Consider the following 17,347-nt stretch of genomic DNA (forward strand, 5'->3'; position numbering starts at 1 on the left):
GTCCACGAGTCATAAAAGAGCCGAGGTTGCCTACCCCTGCCTTAGGGAAATGAAATAAAAACAGGGACTAGAAACGCGCACCGCGTCTCAGCCCTTCTCTTTTCCGTCCATATTTGAATGAGAATTTATATCCTGTTTTGAACGCTGTAATAATTGCAATTTAAATTAGAATAGGAATAAAAGGTTTTATCTCTGGCTTCCTACAACGCAAACCAGACCCACCAGACCCGATAAACTGATGGACTATTACATTTGTAAGAGGCACAAGCCTGGAATCTGAAAGCGGCGACGATACATTAAACCTGGTTTTAGCTGGTGGATTAAATCTGTCTCTAGGCGAGAGTGCCGAGCAGGTTCCCACGGCCCCGCTTCCTTTGCAACCGGAGGGTGACCCTAATCATCCTTGTGGCAGAGAAGAGCAGGAAGGATGACTAGGGGGCCAGAAGCTAAAATGTATAAAGAGCGGTTGAAGGAACTGGGCACGTCTAGGCTAAGGAAAAGAAGGACTAGGGGTGCACAAGAGCAGTCTCCCAATATTTGAGGGGCTGCCACAAACTGCTCTCCAAAGCATCTGACGGAAGACAAGAAGCAATGGGTGGAAACTAATAGAGAAGCAACCTGGCATTAAAGTGATCGGTGGAAGAGCTGGCCTCCAGAACTTGTGGGTGTTCCGTCACTGGAGGCTTTCAAAGAGAGTGGACAACCCTTTATCTGAAATGGTCTCCTGTTGGAGCAGGAGCTTGGGCTGGATGACCTCTGAGACCCCTTCCAAACTCTGTTATCTTATTAGGTTCTATGCTACTCCGGGGATGGAGGGCTTTCCCCGCGGGTGCCCGGCGGAGCAACCGGTGCGCAAAAACGCGGCGCTTTTACGCGCGGCGCTGGAGCGCTCCGGCCGGGCCGGCTGCCTTGAAGGGGCTGGCTGGGCGGGGAGGGGCGTTCGCGGCGCTGGAGGCCGGCGGCCGTTCGCTGGCGTTGCTCTCCGCCTCCTCGCCTGCCCGCAGCGCCAGCCCCGCCCCGCCGGCTCGCTCTGCTGCGGGGAGAGCCAGCCAGGCAGCCGGCCGTCGCCTCGCCGCTTTCCCACGCCATGGATTTCAACATGAAGAAGCTGGCCTCGGACGCGGGCGTCTTTTTCACCCGGGCGGTGCAGGTGAGGCGGGCAGGCGGCCAGATCGGGGCGCGGGGGCTCTGCAAGCGGGAGAGCCGCGTCTTTCCCCGCCTGGTCGTCTGAATCGGGCCGTTGTCTGAAGCTGGAGGGGGTGGGAAGCTCCTTTGGGCTCTAATAATGACACTAACGACCGTAATGCACGCCTGCAAGGAGTGTCGGGGTGCAGGAGGAAGAGGAGGAGGCGGGCAGGCTGCCTTGTTTCGCCCGCGTGCCAGAGAAGCGTGGGAAGGGAACGCCAGGCAGCAAAAGAAACAGGTCGTGTTTACAATTCTTCCCCACCCCCGGAAACCCGGGATCTGACTTAATGCAACATGCCTGGCTGGGCCAGTGAGGACGGATGCATGGATGGGTGGATCGGGTTGCAGTTGGTTGGCTGGATCAGTTGCGAGCTTCGTGATTGTGTGAACGAGGCCTGCTTCTGCTCGGACGCTACAGGTCAGCTTCCCAAAGGACCACCCAAACAGGCTGAACCAGGATTGGGGGGGGGGGCGTCCTGCAAAACTCGCCTTGGAGCCTCCCCTTACATCTCTGCTTGTCTGAATGAAGACAGAGAGCAATGTTTGTTTTTGTTCCAGCTGGATCGTGTGGATGGGGGTGCGCTAAACTAGCTGGCTGCTTTCGCCCACAAAGGCTTAAGCCATTATCCGGCCCCGTGGCATTTTGCAACTGACTATTTCCTTAAAGACTCCAGTGGGTGACTGTGCAATCTTGCGTCCCTTTCACCTTTTTAATTTGGGCTTTGTAAATGCTACTTTCCCAAAGGCTGCAGCCAGAGGAGGAAGCAAACCCTGGTCTGAACACACCTCAAACATATGGTACCTGTCCTACTGACCTTGCAGTTTAAACTTGGAGGGGGGAAAAGGCAGTAAAGATTACCTGGAATACCACAACCCGGTCCTTTGGGAAGGCCATCACAGAGAATTTGTTCCGCAGATGTCCCTCTAGGTTGCATCTGATCCTCTAACTGATGGGACTTTTATTTCTGTTCACTGGAGGTGCTTGCTAGACAAACGGACGTCTTCCAAAGATTGGGCTCTGTTGCAGAAGACATAATATATAAAGAAGTAGATTAGAATGAAATATGGCTGGTGTTCGGAAGAAGAGGAAAAAATTATAGATATTGGGTAGGAATTCTTTGTCCCAGCCTCTTTTTCTGACTTGTTAATGAGGAAGGAGTGAATTGAATAGCTTGTATAAACTCCAGATCCAAGCAGAGAGCCAAACTGGCTCCTGTTGTTTCTGAAAGCAAACAGGTTTTGCCTTTCCTTCTGGATTTGCTCAGCTCTGCCATTAAACCATCCCACAGTCTGCTTCCCCCCCCCCTTGCATCTTGTTAAAAAAAAACTCTGGACTAAAGGTGCCTCCAGACAGATGGTTTGCAGCTTTGCCATCCAAATTATTTATTGCGGATCGTTTCTCTTCTGTTTTTTCAAGATGTCACAACTTCAGGCAGCTTGGGGGTTGATAAGTGTTGATGAAAATGCAGGATTTTGTTTATTGCAATATATATGTATTTTTATTATACTGAAATATATATGCAGTATATTTTATTTAAAATGTATTCACACTGTAATATATATTTGAAATGTTATACGGCTATTTAATATATAAATTTATTGCAAAGCATATTTGCAATTTTAGATAGGTTACTATATATGTATATAAAATATATATACATACATAGTTACGTATACACACAGGCAGGCAGTCTGGGACAGTCACTCTCGGCCTAGCTCACCTCACAGGATTGTTGTTGTGGGGAAAATAGGATGAAAGAGTATTAGGTACTTTTGCTGCCTTGAGTTATTTATAAAGAGATGGGATACAAATAAAACACATGCAATAAGATTAGTATTTTATTTTATATATATAGACAATATGTTTGCAACATTAGGTTAACATTTAGGCACAAATTGCAATGCATGTTTACAATTTTATATTATTTCATAACAATATGTTGCAATACATATTGTTGTCTTTATGTGCACAAACTTCCATCTTCTAGAGTCATTCAGTCCTTGGTTTTTGTATTTTAAAAAGGGGGAGGGGGTGATCTTTGGAAAGAGGATGAAAGAAAGGGGGGACAGTTGGGGTAGAGACAGGAAATATTGTTCCCCTGTTTGCTTCGCAGCTAGTGCAATTCGGTGCAAGGCTTGGCTGAAATCAAACATTAGCCCCTTCGGGAGTTTGCATTGTTCTCCTTTTATAGCCGCTGCATTGACCGTGTTCAGGAAATAACCCTTTGCAACCAGGCTTGTTTGGGGGGAGGGGGGATTTTTATTTTCTAAATACGGTAAAAGAACAACAACAACAACAACAAAGCTTTCTAGCTATCATCCATTTGGGGTACTATTTAAATTCAGTTAACTTCCAAGCAGGGCAGGCAGCCTGACCTGCATTTAGGGAACCTCGAGATACAGGTATTCCTTCGTTTACTGAGCGTTTCAAGTTACGATGGCAGTGAGAAACAGGGACTGATGGTGGTTTTTCACACAACCGTTCCAGCATCCCCAGGGTCATGTGATGAAAATTCAGGCACTTGGCAACCAACATGTACTTACGATGGTTGCAGCCTCCTGGCCGTAATCCAAGGACTACCTGTGCTTTTGGTTTGGGGGTGTCATAGCGAGCGGCTTGCGGAACCGCAATTTTGGCCCCTGAAGACCGAATCTTCCCCAGGATGGGAGAAATCCTTCTGCGGAATTCCTAACCTTGGGGTTTGGAATGATGGGTAAGCTAACACACCGTGCAGTTGCCTGTTTCCACTTGACTGAGCCCCAACGGCAGAGGTTGAGTTTCGGAAAACGGGCCGGCTGGTAATTTATCAGCCAGCTGAAAGCTGGTGAGGCTCTCTGGGTGCTGAGTCACCAATGAGCTCTCTTGGGTGGGGCTGGCTGGTCAGTTCCCAGGAAAGCTTCAAGTTGTTTTTGTGTACCCTTTCCAGGAACATAACAATACGCATCGGCATCCTCATTGCAAGTGGCGTTTAGCTTTTAAGGGTAGCATTTGGATGTGGGAGCCGTCCAGCGTCCAGCTGGCTTCAGAGGAGTGGTGAAAAGATCTTCAGATGTGAGGCGTTTTTGGTTGTCCTCCCCCAAAATGAGGCAAAAACTTAACAAATTTAATTGAATATATCCAGTGAGGGGATTCAAATAGGTGAACAACCGGTTCTCTGTGTGGATGCCACTTCCATTCTAGGCCTGGTCAACAAAAAAATGAGCTCCCAGTTGTACCGAACTGGTGCAAATTGGCTGAATCCCACCACTGAACGTGTGTGTGTGTGTGTGTGTGTGTGTGTGTGTGATCAAGCCCCTGACTTCATGAGTAGCTCATTATCCGCCCTCTCCTGCTGTGGAGGGATCCATTTAGCTCGGCAGTTACAAGTCTCTCTGCTCCTTTGGGGAAATTTTCCCTCAAGCAACTGTTTTTGGCATAAAATATTAAAGTGGCATTGTTTGGAGTTTGTGCCAGGTTTTTTTTCCTCAGGTCCTAACGCTCAGATATAAATCAAGGTCAGAGTTTGCAGACCTTAAAACATCTGCAGATTCCCCCTCCCGGCCACGCCTCTGGATCCCATTGCGCCCTCTCTCCAAAAGCGATCCGTGTCTGCTTTTTTTCTTTATCGATTTTCTTCATTCATTCATTTATTTGGCTTCTACATCTGCCCATCTCAATAAGTGTCATCTTCCTGTTGCAGAATCAAGAGACAAAAAACATGCAATATTTTATCGTGTGTGTGTGTGTGTGATAAAAGCAGGGCGTTTCTCAGCTTGTGTTTGGGTCTTCCATGGCAGCCATTTTTGTGAGAGCGCTGACAGCAGCATTGCAAATACAACCGTGTCCGTACCTAAAATACGGTTTGGTGAAATCTTGGGGACCACAGTGCCTCAGTAAAAAATTCCCAGTATCCCAAATTGAGGAGTTTTATTTAAATAGAATAAATTTGTAAAATTAGTCTTTGGGTCAAGATTAGAACTAGTCCTTGACTTACGACCACAATTAAGCCAAAAATTTCCATTGCTAAGCAAGACAGCTAAGTGAGTTTTGACCCATTTTATGATTTTTCTTGCCCCGGTTAAGTGAATCACTGCAGTAGTTAAGTTTGTGACACGGTTGTTATGTGACACCGGCTTCCCCATTGACTTCGTCAGAAGGTCACAAAAGGAGATCATACGATGCTGCAACGGTCGTAAATCTCAGTCGGTTGCCAACTGGGTTTTGATCACGTGACCCTGGGGATCGTGCAGTGGTCGTAAGTGTGAAAAACGGTCATAGGTCACTTTTCCCAGTGCCGTTGTAACTGAGCGGTCACTAGACGAACGGTTTCTAAATGAAGGACGAGCCGTATCCAGAGCCTACTTTTCGAAATAGGGTGTGAGGAATGGGCTGTTTCATGCCTGCTTCTCCTTCTCTTCCTGCAGTTCACGGAGGAGAAACTCGGCCAGGCGGAGAAGACCGAGTTAGATGCACATTTTGAAAACCTCGTGGCTCGAGCCGACACCACCAAAAACTGGACCGAGAAGATCTTACGGCAGACGGAAGTCCTGCTCCAGCCGAACCCTAGTAAGCAGAAATTAATTCCGTCATTTCCTTCGTCCGAAATGGGGACACTTGATCACTGGAAGAAAGCTGGCCATGCACAGTCACTGGAGGCTTTCGAGAAGAGACTGGACTGTCCTACTTGCGCAGGGGGTTGGACTAGAAGACCTCCAGGGTCCCTTCCTACCCTGTTAATCAATCAGAATCCACAGAGATAAGTAACCATTTTCCCTACTGTTCTGCTTCTTCTCAAAATTATTCACAGACTCCCATTTTAGGATAATTTCAGTTCGGCGCTCTTCTGAAGGCTATGGAATGGCAGCACCCAGAATCCCCCTGCCTACGTGTCTGGCGGATTCTGGGAGTTGCAGTCCAAGCATCGCTGGACAGTTGAAGGGCAATAAACAGTTTAAATTGGGCCTTTTAAGACCTGTGGGCACATGCATATCATATGTTATCATGGTATATAATAAAAAATATAACTAACAAATCACATCTACTGTCGAACATTTTACCTATCGACTTATTTAACAGATTTATATAGCCCTTCGCTTTAGGCTGATTGTTTTTTGGAAGGAAGCGGAAGTTCACTTTCATTTTTCCGGGCGACATAAGCAATGAAACGGGACAGTTCTCAGAGTCGCAAGGGGTGGCTTTCCTTCTCCTTGTCCAGACCTGCCCAGCGTGTAACACAACTGTGTCCGTCCACTTTCTTGCAGGTGCCCGAGTTGAGGAGTTCCTGTACGAGAAGCTGGATCGGAAGGTCCCATCTCGGGTGACCAATGGGGAACTTCTGGCTCAGTACATGATAGAAGCGGCCAGCGACTTTGACGCAACCTCTCCGTATGGTGAGTCCTGGCCGGGGGAAAAGCAGGGGGTGACCTATCCCTCCTCTGCTTGTCATGGTTCCCTTTCTCACGTACTCAGCCGTCCGTCGGAGATATTGAGCTTTGCATTGTTTGAGGGAGGGGTTGGGCTGGATGAGCTCAAGAGGGCTAATAAAGGAGAAGATTGCAGGCAGCGTTGACTCCCTGCCCAGAATCTGATTTAGTGCTGGGAAAGAACAGAGGGATTTGACAAGCAAGAAAACTGCTGTTTTGTGGCGGGATGTGTCCACCCTGAGGCTGCTTTTCCGTGGGATTCCTGCCTCGAGTGGGGGGTTCGAATCCGTGGCCTCAGGGGTTCTTTCGAGTCCAGCAATCCCACCTTTGGGAGGGGAAGAGTTGCATTACTGGGGGTTCAAAAACAGAGGCTCGGCAGCTTCCTGCCACTTAAGAGACTTTGAAATTCAGCCCAGCTTGGATGGGAGACCACCAGGAAATGCCAACAGTGCCTTCTCTCGCTAGGCAAAACTCTCATCAAAGTTGGGGAAACTGAACGGCGCCTAGGAGGAGCTGAGCGGGACTTCATTCACGCGGCTTCCATCAATTTCCTGACTCCTTTGCGCAACTTCCTGGAAGGAGACTGGAGAACCATTTCGGTGCGTACAAACGGAGGATCCTAATTCAAAACCGCCAAAGCACCAGTTTGTGGAATCGGAATACAGAATGACATCGTTGGGAGGGACCCTGGAGGTCATCTAGACTGACCCGGGACTTCCTCCATTTTTCCAGAAAGAGCGACGGATCCTGGAAAACCGTCGGCTGGACCTGGACGCTTGCAAAGCTCGGCTGAAGAAAGCAAGGGCTGCGGAGGCGAAAGCCGCGGTAATTTTCTTCCTCTCACCCCCCCTCCCCCCCCGGCCTGCCTGCCCCCCCCACTCTGAGCATGTGGCACGCCCCCCCCCTCTGTCAGCATGTGGCACGTTAGCCCCCGGCCTCCCTTCTCTTTCTCGCCCACCGGATGGGCTGTGTTGTGCCTGTCTCTGTTGAGGAAGGGAAAGGCTGAATACGTTTGCTGTGCCTTCTGCCCCCCCCCCCCTCCAAAAGAAGACATGGTTTCCCTTGTGCAACACAGTGCGGGGGGGGGGGGAGAGAGCTGGCCCATTTGCAAAGCATTTCTTGGGGATGAACGGGTGCAAAAACCCAGGACGACCAGCCAGGGAGGGGAAAGCCCCTGGGTACAGGCACTCCTCGACTTAACAACAGCTCGTTTAGTGACTGTTTAAAGTTGCAATGCACTGAAAAAAGTGAGTTATGATCTTTTTTCACACTTACGATCAAAATTCAGATGCCTGGCAGCTGGTTCATATTTATGACGGTCGCAGGGATCCCCTTTTGCGACCTTCTGACAAGAAATGGGGCAGCTGGGTTCACTTAACAACCAGGTTACTAACTTATCGGCTGCGTGATTCACTTAACAACGGAGGCAAGGAAGGTGCCTGCGATGGTAGTACGTGCGAGGATTAGTCAAAAGTCCCTCTTTTCAGAGCCCCATTGTAACTTTGCTCATAAGTCGAGGACTGCCTGAATCGGCCTCCTAACTAGGCGATCGCTTGTTTAGACATTCTCTTAATGACCACTGCAGAACCCTCACCAGTTACGACCGTGATGCACAAAACGCCATTGCAGTCGTAAATCGAGAACCAGCTTTACTCGCCCCAGCAGGAACTGCAAAATCCTGTGCAAAAAAATAGCCAGCTTTTCCGGCACAACTTTTTGCATAGTTTCCACTCAGTTCAGCTTTCTTTCTCAAAAGCTGACCTCCTAGTCCTCGTCGAACACTTAGACCTCCCAGGAGCTTAACCAGCATCCGATTAGGAACGGTCCTGGCCTATCCAGGGGGGTGATTTAAATCAGCCGGAAGCGATTTAACAAACTTGGTTGGATGTTCGTTCCTTCCTGCCTGCCTTGCTTCGTTTCCCTTTTTGCTCTTCTGACTATTTTGTCCTTCCTGTGTCTGCTCTCCACTAACCTCTGCTTTTGTTTTGTCCTTTTTGTTTGATTATTTTGCTTTCGTCTGTAATTTTGCTCAGTGTGAGGGAACTGTGAGTATTACTTGTGCTAGTAGTGCTGTGACATTATTATTATTGTCGTCATCATTATCGTTATTTTTGGACGGACTGCTCCTTTTGGATCGAACTTTTGGGTGCATGGAGAGAATGGGGGGTGCGGATTGGGGAGGGTCTTCCCTGCAACGGGGGCATATAGCCCCTTCCTCAAACATGGAGCTGGGTGTCAAAGGCAGGATTGCTGGAAACAGGACTGTGTGTACACCGTGCTGCCAAAACGCTAACGTTTGGTTCTGTTCTTTTTTCCGAGTTAAGTTTCTAGTCCTTAAGAGGTGCGAAGAAATGGTTGGAAAGGAGGAAATGGCATCTCAGTTTTCTGGGCTGATCTCTTTTTTTGAGCTGCCTTCCATAAGAAGAGGTGGTGGCTTTTTTTTTAAAGGAATCAGGTTACACACAGCCCTGTTTGGGTGGGGGGGAAGGGGTGTGAGAATAGTGTGCATGGGGAGACAAGCCGAGAGGGACATGGGGACCTTTAGCAAGGAATGGTGGTTTAGGCCTTCGATGGACTACCACGGACTTCTAGCTGAATGTATTGCATTTATTTTGTTTTATATCCTGCCTTTATTATTTTTATAAGTAACTCAAGGTGGCAAACACACCTAATACTCCATTCTCCTCCCACTTTTCTGACAACAACAATCCTGTGAGATGGGCTGGGATACACTGCCTTGGAATGTGGAGGTCTCATTTCCTAAGCGCCTTGTTTCATGCAATAAGTTAGAATAGATCCTCAGTTTTATCCATTCCGCACCGCCGCTCCCCCCATGCACTTTATTTATTTACTCTACTGCACTTTTAAACTTTTATTTGACTGTAAACTGCCCAGAGTGGCTGTATTAGTGAGATGGGCTACATAAATGTCCAATAATTTAATAAATAAATAAAGTCATTCTGAAGCCAGGGCCGTTACAGACATCTCTTTAGAAAAACGCTAAGGCTCCAGCGGCTAATTATTTCCGTCTAGCAAGAAATCGGTGTGCCTTTTGCACACTTGGGCACCCGTGCCAGTCGACTTTTGAGCGTGCAATATTTTTTTTAAGGATTTATTTTGCGGTGCCATCCTGCCCATCGGATTCCGGCCCCTGTCCGCAGAACATTTCGTCCACCTCCTCCTCCTCCATAGGCTGGCCTAGAGGGATTTCGAAAGCATGAAACCTGCATGGCTGGTGTGGAATTCGGCACTGCCTTTTATTTTATTTCCTCCGCCCCCAAGTTTCTCGTCCTCATGTTTTTGGAATGCCGTATGTCTGTGTGAGCAAGCAAGGCTGAGAGCGGGAAGAGGAAAAGGCGCCGGCTGGGTGACGTGAATTTCTGCGGTGTGGCTGCTCCTCCCTGCTTTTTCTGGCCCGCAGGATCCGTAATTTCATTTTCTGCCCTCCAAAGAGAATCGGGCAGCTTCCGAGAGTTTAATCAAGTCATTATTGTTCTGCTCTTCGGAACCAAAGGGCATCTCGGCCTCGGCTCCTTTGAGACTGGGGGGAACTTCAGATTCCAGAACGTTCCAGCCAGCATGCTAACTGGGGAATTCTGGGAGTTGAAGTCCACCCGTCTTAAACCAGGCTGGCTGGAGAACGTTGGGACCTTTGTTGACACGTGCCAAGCCCTGAGGACAGGTGGAAGAGAATTGGGAGGACCCTCGGACTTCAGGAGACCCTCCCAACCGTCCCCTTTGGGCCTGGGGGACTCAGAGGGGGCCCCTTCCTCACCAGTTCCCACACCCCTCCTCTTTTCCCGACGCATGCTGTGTATGTGAACTTGTATTCCCCCTCCATAGGCGGTGCCCGACTTTCAAGAGACTAGACCTCGTAATTACATTCTCTCCGCCAGCGCAGCCGCGGTAAGACCCGTCCCCATTCTCGCCCCCCCCCCATCTGTCCTCGGACATCCCTTCTCTCCCACCCACCCCCTTCCTTGCCAACCTGGATCGAGCACCGGCTGCATCCAGCATTTTAACGTGAGCCAAGCGATCCTCGAAGCACTCGGGGCGACATGACGGCAGTGTTCCAATATTTGGGGGGCTGCCACGAAGAAGGGGGTGCAGCTGCTCTCCAAAGCACCTGCAAGAAGCAACGGAGGGAAACTAATCAAGGAGAGAAGCCAGCTAGAGGGTCTTCTGCGTGAAACACCAACATAGGTGGTGAAGTCCCAAAGGTGCTTTTTCAAAAGGCAGAACTGGACTTGCTTAGTTTTCCCTTGAAGACGATTCGCTTCTCCTCTTCAGTTCAGTTCAGTCAGAACTGAAGAAGCTTCTTGGATGAGGAGCGAAACGTCTTCAAGGGAAAACCAAGGAAGTCCAGTTTTGCCTTTGGAAAAAGCACTTTTGGAGCAACCATGACCTGGATCTCTGGGAATATCCATAGAAATACGTGTAGGTGGTGCCTCCTGCTCTCCCCCCTCCCAATTAATGGGAGACATTTAAAGAAGAAAAAAAACCAGTTGCCACTTTAGAGTACTTGGCTTTCACCCAACCCACCACAGTGGGGTTCCTTCCCAAAGCAATTAAGGGGTGCCAGCATTGTCCACCCGTTCAGACATTCGTCCGGTTCCTCTGGGTTTGCGGCTGTGCTTCTGCCTCACGTTAAAATGTCGGAACTTCAAAACAAACAACCCTTCCCCGTGTCCATGTTCTGCCTTGCTGACACTCCCGTTGGGAAGGAACCAGGTTCAATCTAGATTCAGGGAGATTTAATCTCTTTTAATATTTGTATTCATTGTTTTTATTGTTGTTTTATTGTTGTTAGCCGCCCTGAGTCCTTCGGGAGATAGGGCGGCATACAAGTCCCATAATTAAATTAAATTAATTAATCCTGGCGTCCGCTTTGCAGAGGAATTGCTTTCTTTTCACACAGCCGTGCTGGGGTGGCATGCTGGCTGCTCCCCTAAATCGTCACCCCAGGGGGAAGGGGGCCTGTCTTTTCCACGACGGTGTTTCTGCTCCAAATTGGCAACTTTGGGGAAGAAGCGCCAGCTTTGCTAATTTGGCCCAAAAAAGGAGGAGGCAAAATGTTGGACGTGGATGGAGGACATTCAGTGCTGGTTTATTCTGATCCAGAGAAAAGACCGGGAGTCTGTAGAGTCTTTTGAAACCATGGTTCCTCTTGTTTGGCCCTGACATCCAAGCCGGATCACTCTGCTGGGAGCCAGCCGTGTGCTGCAGCCGCCCAATAAGCCAACGCAATCCTGGGCTGCATCATCGGCTTCCCACGGTCACATGACCATGCTTGACGATTCTTTTCCAGCAAAAAGAACACAGACAATGGGATTGGTTAATGACCCCGGCATGGTGATTTATTTAACGGCCCCTGCAAAAAACAAAGTCATAAAGTCAGTCACAGATTCCTCCTTATTGACCTGCCCGACTTAAAGCTTTGATTCCAAGCGGAGTCGAGTTCTCCCATTGTTTTCTACAAACGTTTTCATAAATGTCCTTGTGAATGGACAGGGCTGGCTGGGAATTCTGGGAGTTGAAGTCCGCAAGTCTTAAAAGTTGCCACGTTTGGAGTTCCCTGGTTTACACCATTGGTTTCCTGTGTCTCTCCATCCAAAATCTGCAGTTGGGACATGGCCCACCGTGGGGGAACGTTTTTGCTGTGGGAAAGAAAGGCAACGACTTCCCCCTCCCTCGGAACTGCTGCTTTGCATGGCGTGTTGCATTTTGCAGTGAGCTTTTGTGCCAGATCCCACCAAAGTGAGCAGATGGCTTTGCAGGACCCTTGATGGTCCATCGCGAAGAACGAAGACTTTCTCATAACTCCTGGGACAGGACGGGAGGTCTCCAAGCCTGGCCACGTTAAGACTTGTGGACTTCAACTCCCAGAATTGCATGGCTGGCTGGGGAATTCTGGGAGCTGAAGTCCACAAGTTTTAAGTGGCCAAGGTTTGGAGACCCCCGGTCTACCTTAATCCCAACACCTGGGGAGGGGGAAATGGAATGGTCTCACCATCTGGGGAGGGGGCTGCTGCCGTCTGCCACTCTGGCTGGGGGACGGGCCAGCTGCATTCCCACGGTCACCCCTGTTGTGGCTGCCCCCGAGGCGGCTTCGTGGTGTCGAATGTTGGCGGTTTGGTGTCTTCTGATGTTGACCTGCTTTTCCGTTTGTCCTGTGGTTCCCCACAGCTTTGGAGTGACGAGGTGGAAAAAGTAAGTACTACCAATATTCTGGTATTCCTCTTTTTAAAAAATAAAAAATAAAATCCAAAAATGTTGGTAGCCAAAAATAAAAATCCCTGGCAGTTAAAAAAATAAAATAAAACGGTGTTTGGTCAATAAAATGCAGAAAACGGGCTGAAAAGTCTTATCGGGGTAGCGTGGGTGGGGGTGGATGTATTTAGAATATTTGGAATATTCCCAGTAGCCACGGTGCCCTCATTCGAAGGATGCTCCACGGTTTGGTTTTTGCAGGCGGAGCATGAACTGCGACAGGCCCAGACGGAGTTTGACCGACAGGCCGAAGTCACCCGGCTTCTCTTGGAAGGCATCAGTAGCACGCATGTGAGTTTCTGATTTGATTCTTCCGTTTATCTGCCCCATCTCGCCCTAGGACTGTCCTAGGTGGCTTCCATTATACAGATAATCCTCGCCTTAGTTCATTTACTGACCGTCCAAAGTCACAAGGGCCAGGGAAAAGGCAGCTTATGACCTTTGTAGCGTCCCCATGCTCACGTGATCAAGATTCAGATGCTGGGCAATCGATTCGTGTTTATGACGGTTGCAGCCCTCAACGTACGACCACAGATAAGCCCCAGATCTCTGTTGCTAAACAAGTTGTTAGTTGACGGAGTTTTGCTCCAACCTCTCTTGTTAAGTGAATCACTGCAGTTGTTAGCAACAATTAAAGGTGGGCTGTCCCTCGTCTCTCCATCCCTCTGCAGTCTCCCTGCTCGCTCCCGTCCAAAATCTCCCTTGGGGTGGATTGAGAAGGGGTCGAAGGATGTTCTAAGCATTCAGTTTGTATCAGTGCCATCTTGGAAAAACACTGAGGACCTGCTGCTTGGAATCGGCTTCCTTGGACAATGAGCTGGCTTTCCTTCCCCTCTCCAGGTCAACCACCTCCGGTGTCTCCACGAGTTTGCAGAAGCTCAGACCACGTATTTTGCGCAGTGCTACCAATACATGTTGGACCTCCAGAAGCAACTGAACAGGTAGCTAAATGGTCTGGGGGGGGTTTTGTTGCAGTTGTTGTTTGGTGCCGCTCAGGGTATATTAAAGGGAGGATATTTGGTGTGTGTGTGTGTGTGTGCCATGAATGGGATGCTAAGGGCCAGAGGTAGCCCTCTTTGGAGATTCCTGTCCCCCGCTGAGTCAGCACTTGACAAATTTGGCCAAACTTAAAAGGTTTTGGAGGGTCTTCAGAAAGGTTGATGGTCCTCAGCAGTTTTCGGAGAGTGAGAACAATTGTGGGTGCTCCCATCACAGGCTTTTCAGAAGAGACTGGACAATTATTTCTCTGGAATGGTATAAGGCTCCAGCCTTGAGCAGTTTGGACTAGATGACCTCTGAAGTCCCTTCCAACCCTATTATTCTGTGTTCTGTTCATACTGAAGTTCAGAAATTTGAGTGGATTTTTTTTTCATTTGTTGCCTTCTGTTCTGTCCCTCCCTGGCTTTCAGCTCCAGAGGAGAAATGTAAGTAAAAAAAAATCTGATTTTTTCCCCCCAGTGGTTTTTATTTTTAATGGAAACCATTTCAGGGTTTTAACCTTCCTATGATTCCTGTGTTTGTCCACTTGTGAATGCGCCAACACTGCAGGTTTTCAAGAAGAGCCTGGACAGCCATCTGTCCAGAAGGGGGTCTGCTTGAGAAGGGGGTCTGGACTAGAAGACCTCGAGGTCCCTTCCAACTGCGTTATTTTGTCGTTGCTTGGTGGCCCAGTTCACACAACTCAGTTGCTAAAGCTGGCAGTGAGAATCCCGTGGCTTGGCTTAGCAGAGGAGTCTGTGCATCCTCAGAAAACAGCCAAGTTGATGTATTGCGTAAACAGACTATCTCTTGGTCCCACGAGTCCCCCACTCACACACGGCGGCTGCAAGGGCTGTAACTGAGTTAAGCGAGTTGAACCACCCGAGCCGGCCACTTCCCTGCCTCTGTTCCTTCTCTCGTCCAGGCTGCCGGGGACCTTCGTGGGCAACACAGAGTCCACGTCGCCCCCGCCCAACGCTGCTTCCCCGACGGGCATGGCCGCTGCCACGGGGCCCGCCGTGCCCACCCTCCCAGTGGTGCCCACGATCGCCAGGGCACCCAACTCAGCTCCGGGGGTTGAAGCGCTGAACCCCAGCGAGGCGAAGCCCCCCACCAGCGGGACCCGGAGAGCCCGGGTGCTGTATGACTACGAAGCAGCGGACAGCGGCGAGCTTTCCCTCCTCTCAGATGAGGTTGGCACCCCCGTCCTCTCGTGCCAGGCGCGGGTAGAACGCCCGGCGCCTGGGCAGCCCTGCAGAAATCCACAGCCCCCGGCTCGGCTGTGGCTAACGTAACCCTCTGGACGTTTGGTTAGGGTTAGGGCAACCCGTGACCCCCTTCCGTCTCTTCTCTTTCAGATGATCACTGTGTACAGCCTCCCAGGGATGGACCCTGACTGGCTGATTGGAGAGAGGGGGAACAAAAAAGGCAAGGTCCCCGTCACCTACTTAGAACTGCTGAGCTAAACGCGCCACCTGGCAAGAAGGACTCTTCAAGCAAAACCCTCGTCTCTCCTTTTTTTTTTTTTTTTTTTTTGTAACGGCTGAAACTGGTTCATTCCGAGATCACTCCCGCTCGCTATTTATTATTATTGCTGTTATTATTTTGGGTTCTTGGGATGTGTGGATTAAGGCCCCCAAAGGAGTGAAGGGGTGAATCCCTTCCGTTCTCCAGGGCTTCAGAGACTCCCCTCCATTCATCCTGGTTGGCTTTGAGAATTGTTGGGAGTTGCTGGGAGGGCATCCCTGGCCCCGTTGGGGATGGCGAAGTGGGGCCATGAGGACTAGCCACTTTAGAGATCCTTCCTTTCTTCATTCCTATCTTCCTCTTTTCTTTCCCCCTCCCCCCTTCCCTCCTACCTTTCTCCCCCTCTCCTTCCTTTCCCTTTTTCTCTCACTATTTCCCTCGTCTTGTCTTTTTTGGAGTCTTCAATCGATTTTAGACATTCCAGGGGGGTGATGTGGAGAAAGGAGTTTTTTCCCTGACTGCAGTCCAAGCCGCCCCCCCCCCCGCCCCGCCGTGCATCCAATTCCATTCCCAAACTTTGAGCCGGTTGGAGAAGAAAACTTTAGCTTTGGAGGCAGAAATCACACACACACACACACACACACACACACACACACACCCTCCTGATCCATCTTTTTGATAGAAAGATCCTAAGAATTTAACCAAATCTGCAACTCGGCTGAAGTTTCCTTAACGGTTAAGCTTTGATTCCCTGGCCGTGCACCATTTCCACCTCTTGCACTGCCTTCTTATGTGGAAACACACACCACACAAACACACGCACACACACCTGCCTGCAGATTGAGCCCGGACTTGTCATATCTCTTCACGCCCCACAGCTCAATCTTTGGGTGCTTCTCCCGAACTCGAAGCCATATGTAGAGCCAGTGTAAACCTAGCACAGAGCATGGAGCAGATTCAGCCGTCGCTGCCCGACGGCCTGGGGCTGTGTGGCCCAGCGCTTGGCTGGCCTCCCTGTGTGCTTTTAGGCTGATGTCGGGTCGCAGAGCCCTTCCGTAAATGCGTTTATTTCGAATGACTTGCAAATGTTTCTTTGCTTGCCGGTCTGTTGTCTCGTTCTCCCAGTGGGCTTCATTTTATCCCCTCCGAGTTTCTTCTTAAGAGAGCCACACAGGGCTTAGGTAATTCTGCTCTTTCTGGAGATGTGTTCCGCACTGGGAACGGAAATTCAGGATTTCTGAACCTTTCCTGGAGGAACAAGCTGAGCGTGGGACATTGCCAAATCTATTGGGCGGAGAGGTTTGGTAGGTGGGAGACTCCTGCTCGGGATAATCTTTGGGCAAAGGATGTGGCTTTCATAAGCCCGTTGATTTGAAAATACTTCCAAATAAGATCCGGTTCCACAGCAGGAGCTCGGAAGCTGCTTGGGGAGCCGAAATCATGAATCCTAGAAATGAAGATTGGATCTTAAGCTGTTTAGCAGCAGGGGGATCCACCACCGCCACCCCCAGTGTAAAACATTTTATTGTCCTTCCTAAGTTATAGATGCTTTTCCTGTGTGCTTGGTTTAAAGCTTCTGCACGGTTTCCCCGTTTGAACGGTTTTTTTTTTTTGCGTTCTCCGGTGCTTGGCACGTATCCCTGGTCTGAGTCAGGAAGGCCTCTGCCTGCTGGGACCACGGATCTGGGAAACCTCGCCAGGAGGCGGCAGCAAGTAACCGAGGCCCATTTTTCTGTGCGGGGGTCTCTGGGGGTGCACCCCATCTTTCCTTGCAACTGTTTGTATTCTGCAAAGGTTCTGCTTTTTTTTTCTTTCTTTAACTGCAGACTTTGAAGTGGGCCAAAAGCTCAGATGTAAAGGAAATGCCTGAAACTCTTGTTACTGCTGTTATCTTTGATTAATAAAAAGTTAGAGCTGCTGTTCGCTTCGGCTGACTTATTCCAAAACAAGCAGGATGTCCATGACTCTTGAGCAAAAGGGTTTTTTCCAGGTTAGGCTAAATCCAGGACTCCTCCCACCCCAGCAGTTAGGGAAATGCAAGAAG

General features: G+C 49.5%; 1 protein-coding gene across 6 annotated transcripts; it reads left to right on the forward strand.

The window, feature by feature from the left end:
* Positions 1 to 944: 944 nt before the first annotated feature.
* SH3GLB2 (SH3 domain containing GRB2 like, endophilin B2) lies at positions 945 to 17,221 on the forward strand. Of its 6 annotated transcripts, none has more exons than XM_083375345.1 (11): positions 945 to 1,150; positions 5,590 to 5,731; positions 6,427 to 6,555; positions 7,054 to 7,187; positions 7,321 to 7,413; positions 10,432 to 10,494; positions 12,775 to 12,798; positions 13,060 to 13,149; positions 13,699 to 13,799; positions 14,762 to 15,029; positions 15,195 to 17,221. In XM_083375345.1, the coding sequence occupies exons 1-11, from the start codon at positions 1,088 to 1,090 to the stop codon at positions 15,300 to 15,302; spliced, it is 1,215 nt and encodes a 404-aa protein (XP_083231471.1). In that variant the 5' UTR covers positions 945 to 1,087; the 3' UTR covers positions 15,303 to 17,221. The 6 variants fall into 6 exon arrangements, with proteins under 6 accessions (XP_083231471.1, XP_083231473.1, XP_083231474.1 ...); XM_083375343.1 differs by lacking the exon at positions 945 to 1,150 and adding an exon at positions 1,242 to 1,423; XM_083375347.1 differs by lacking the exon at positions 10,432 to 10,494.
* Positions 17,222 to 17,347: the final 126 nt, after the last annotated feature.

This window comes from Vipera ursinii, assembly GCF_947247035.1.
Source record: "Vipera ursinii genome assembly, chromosome: 16".
Classification (NCBI taxonomy): domain Eukaryota; kingdom Metazoa; phylum Chordata; class Lepidosauria; order Squamata; family Viperidae; genus Vipera; species Vipera ursinii.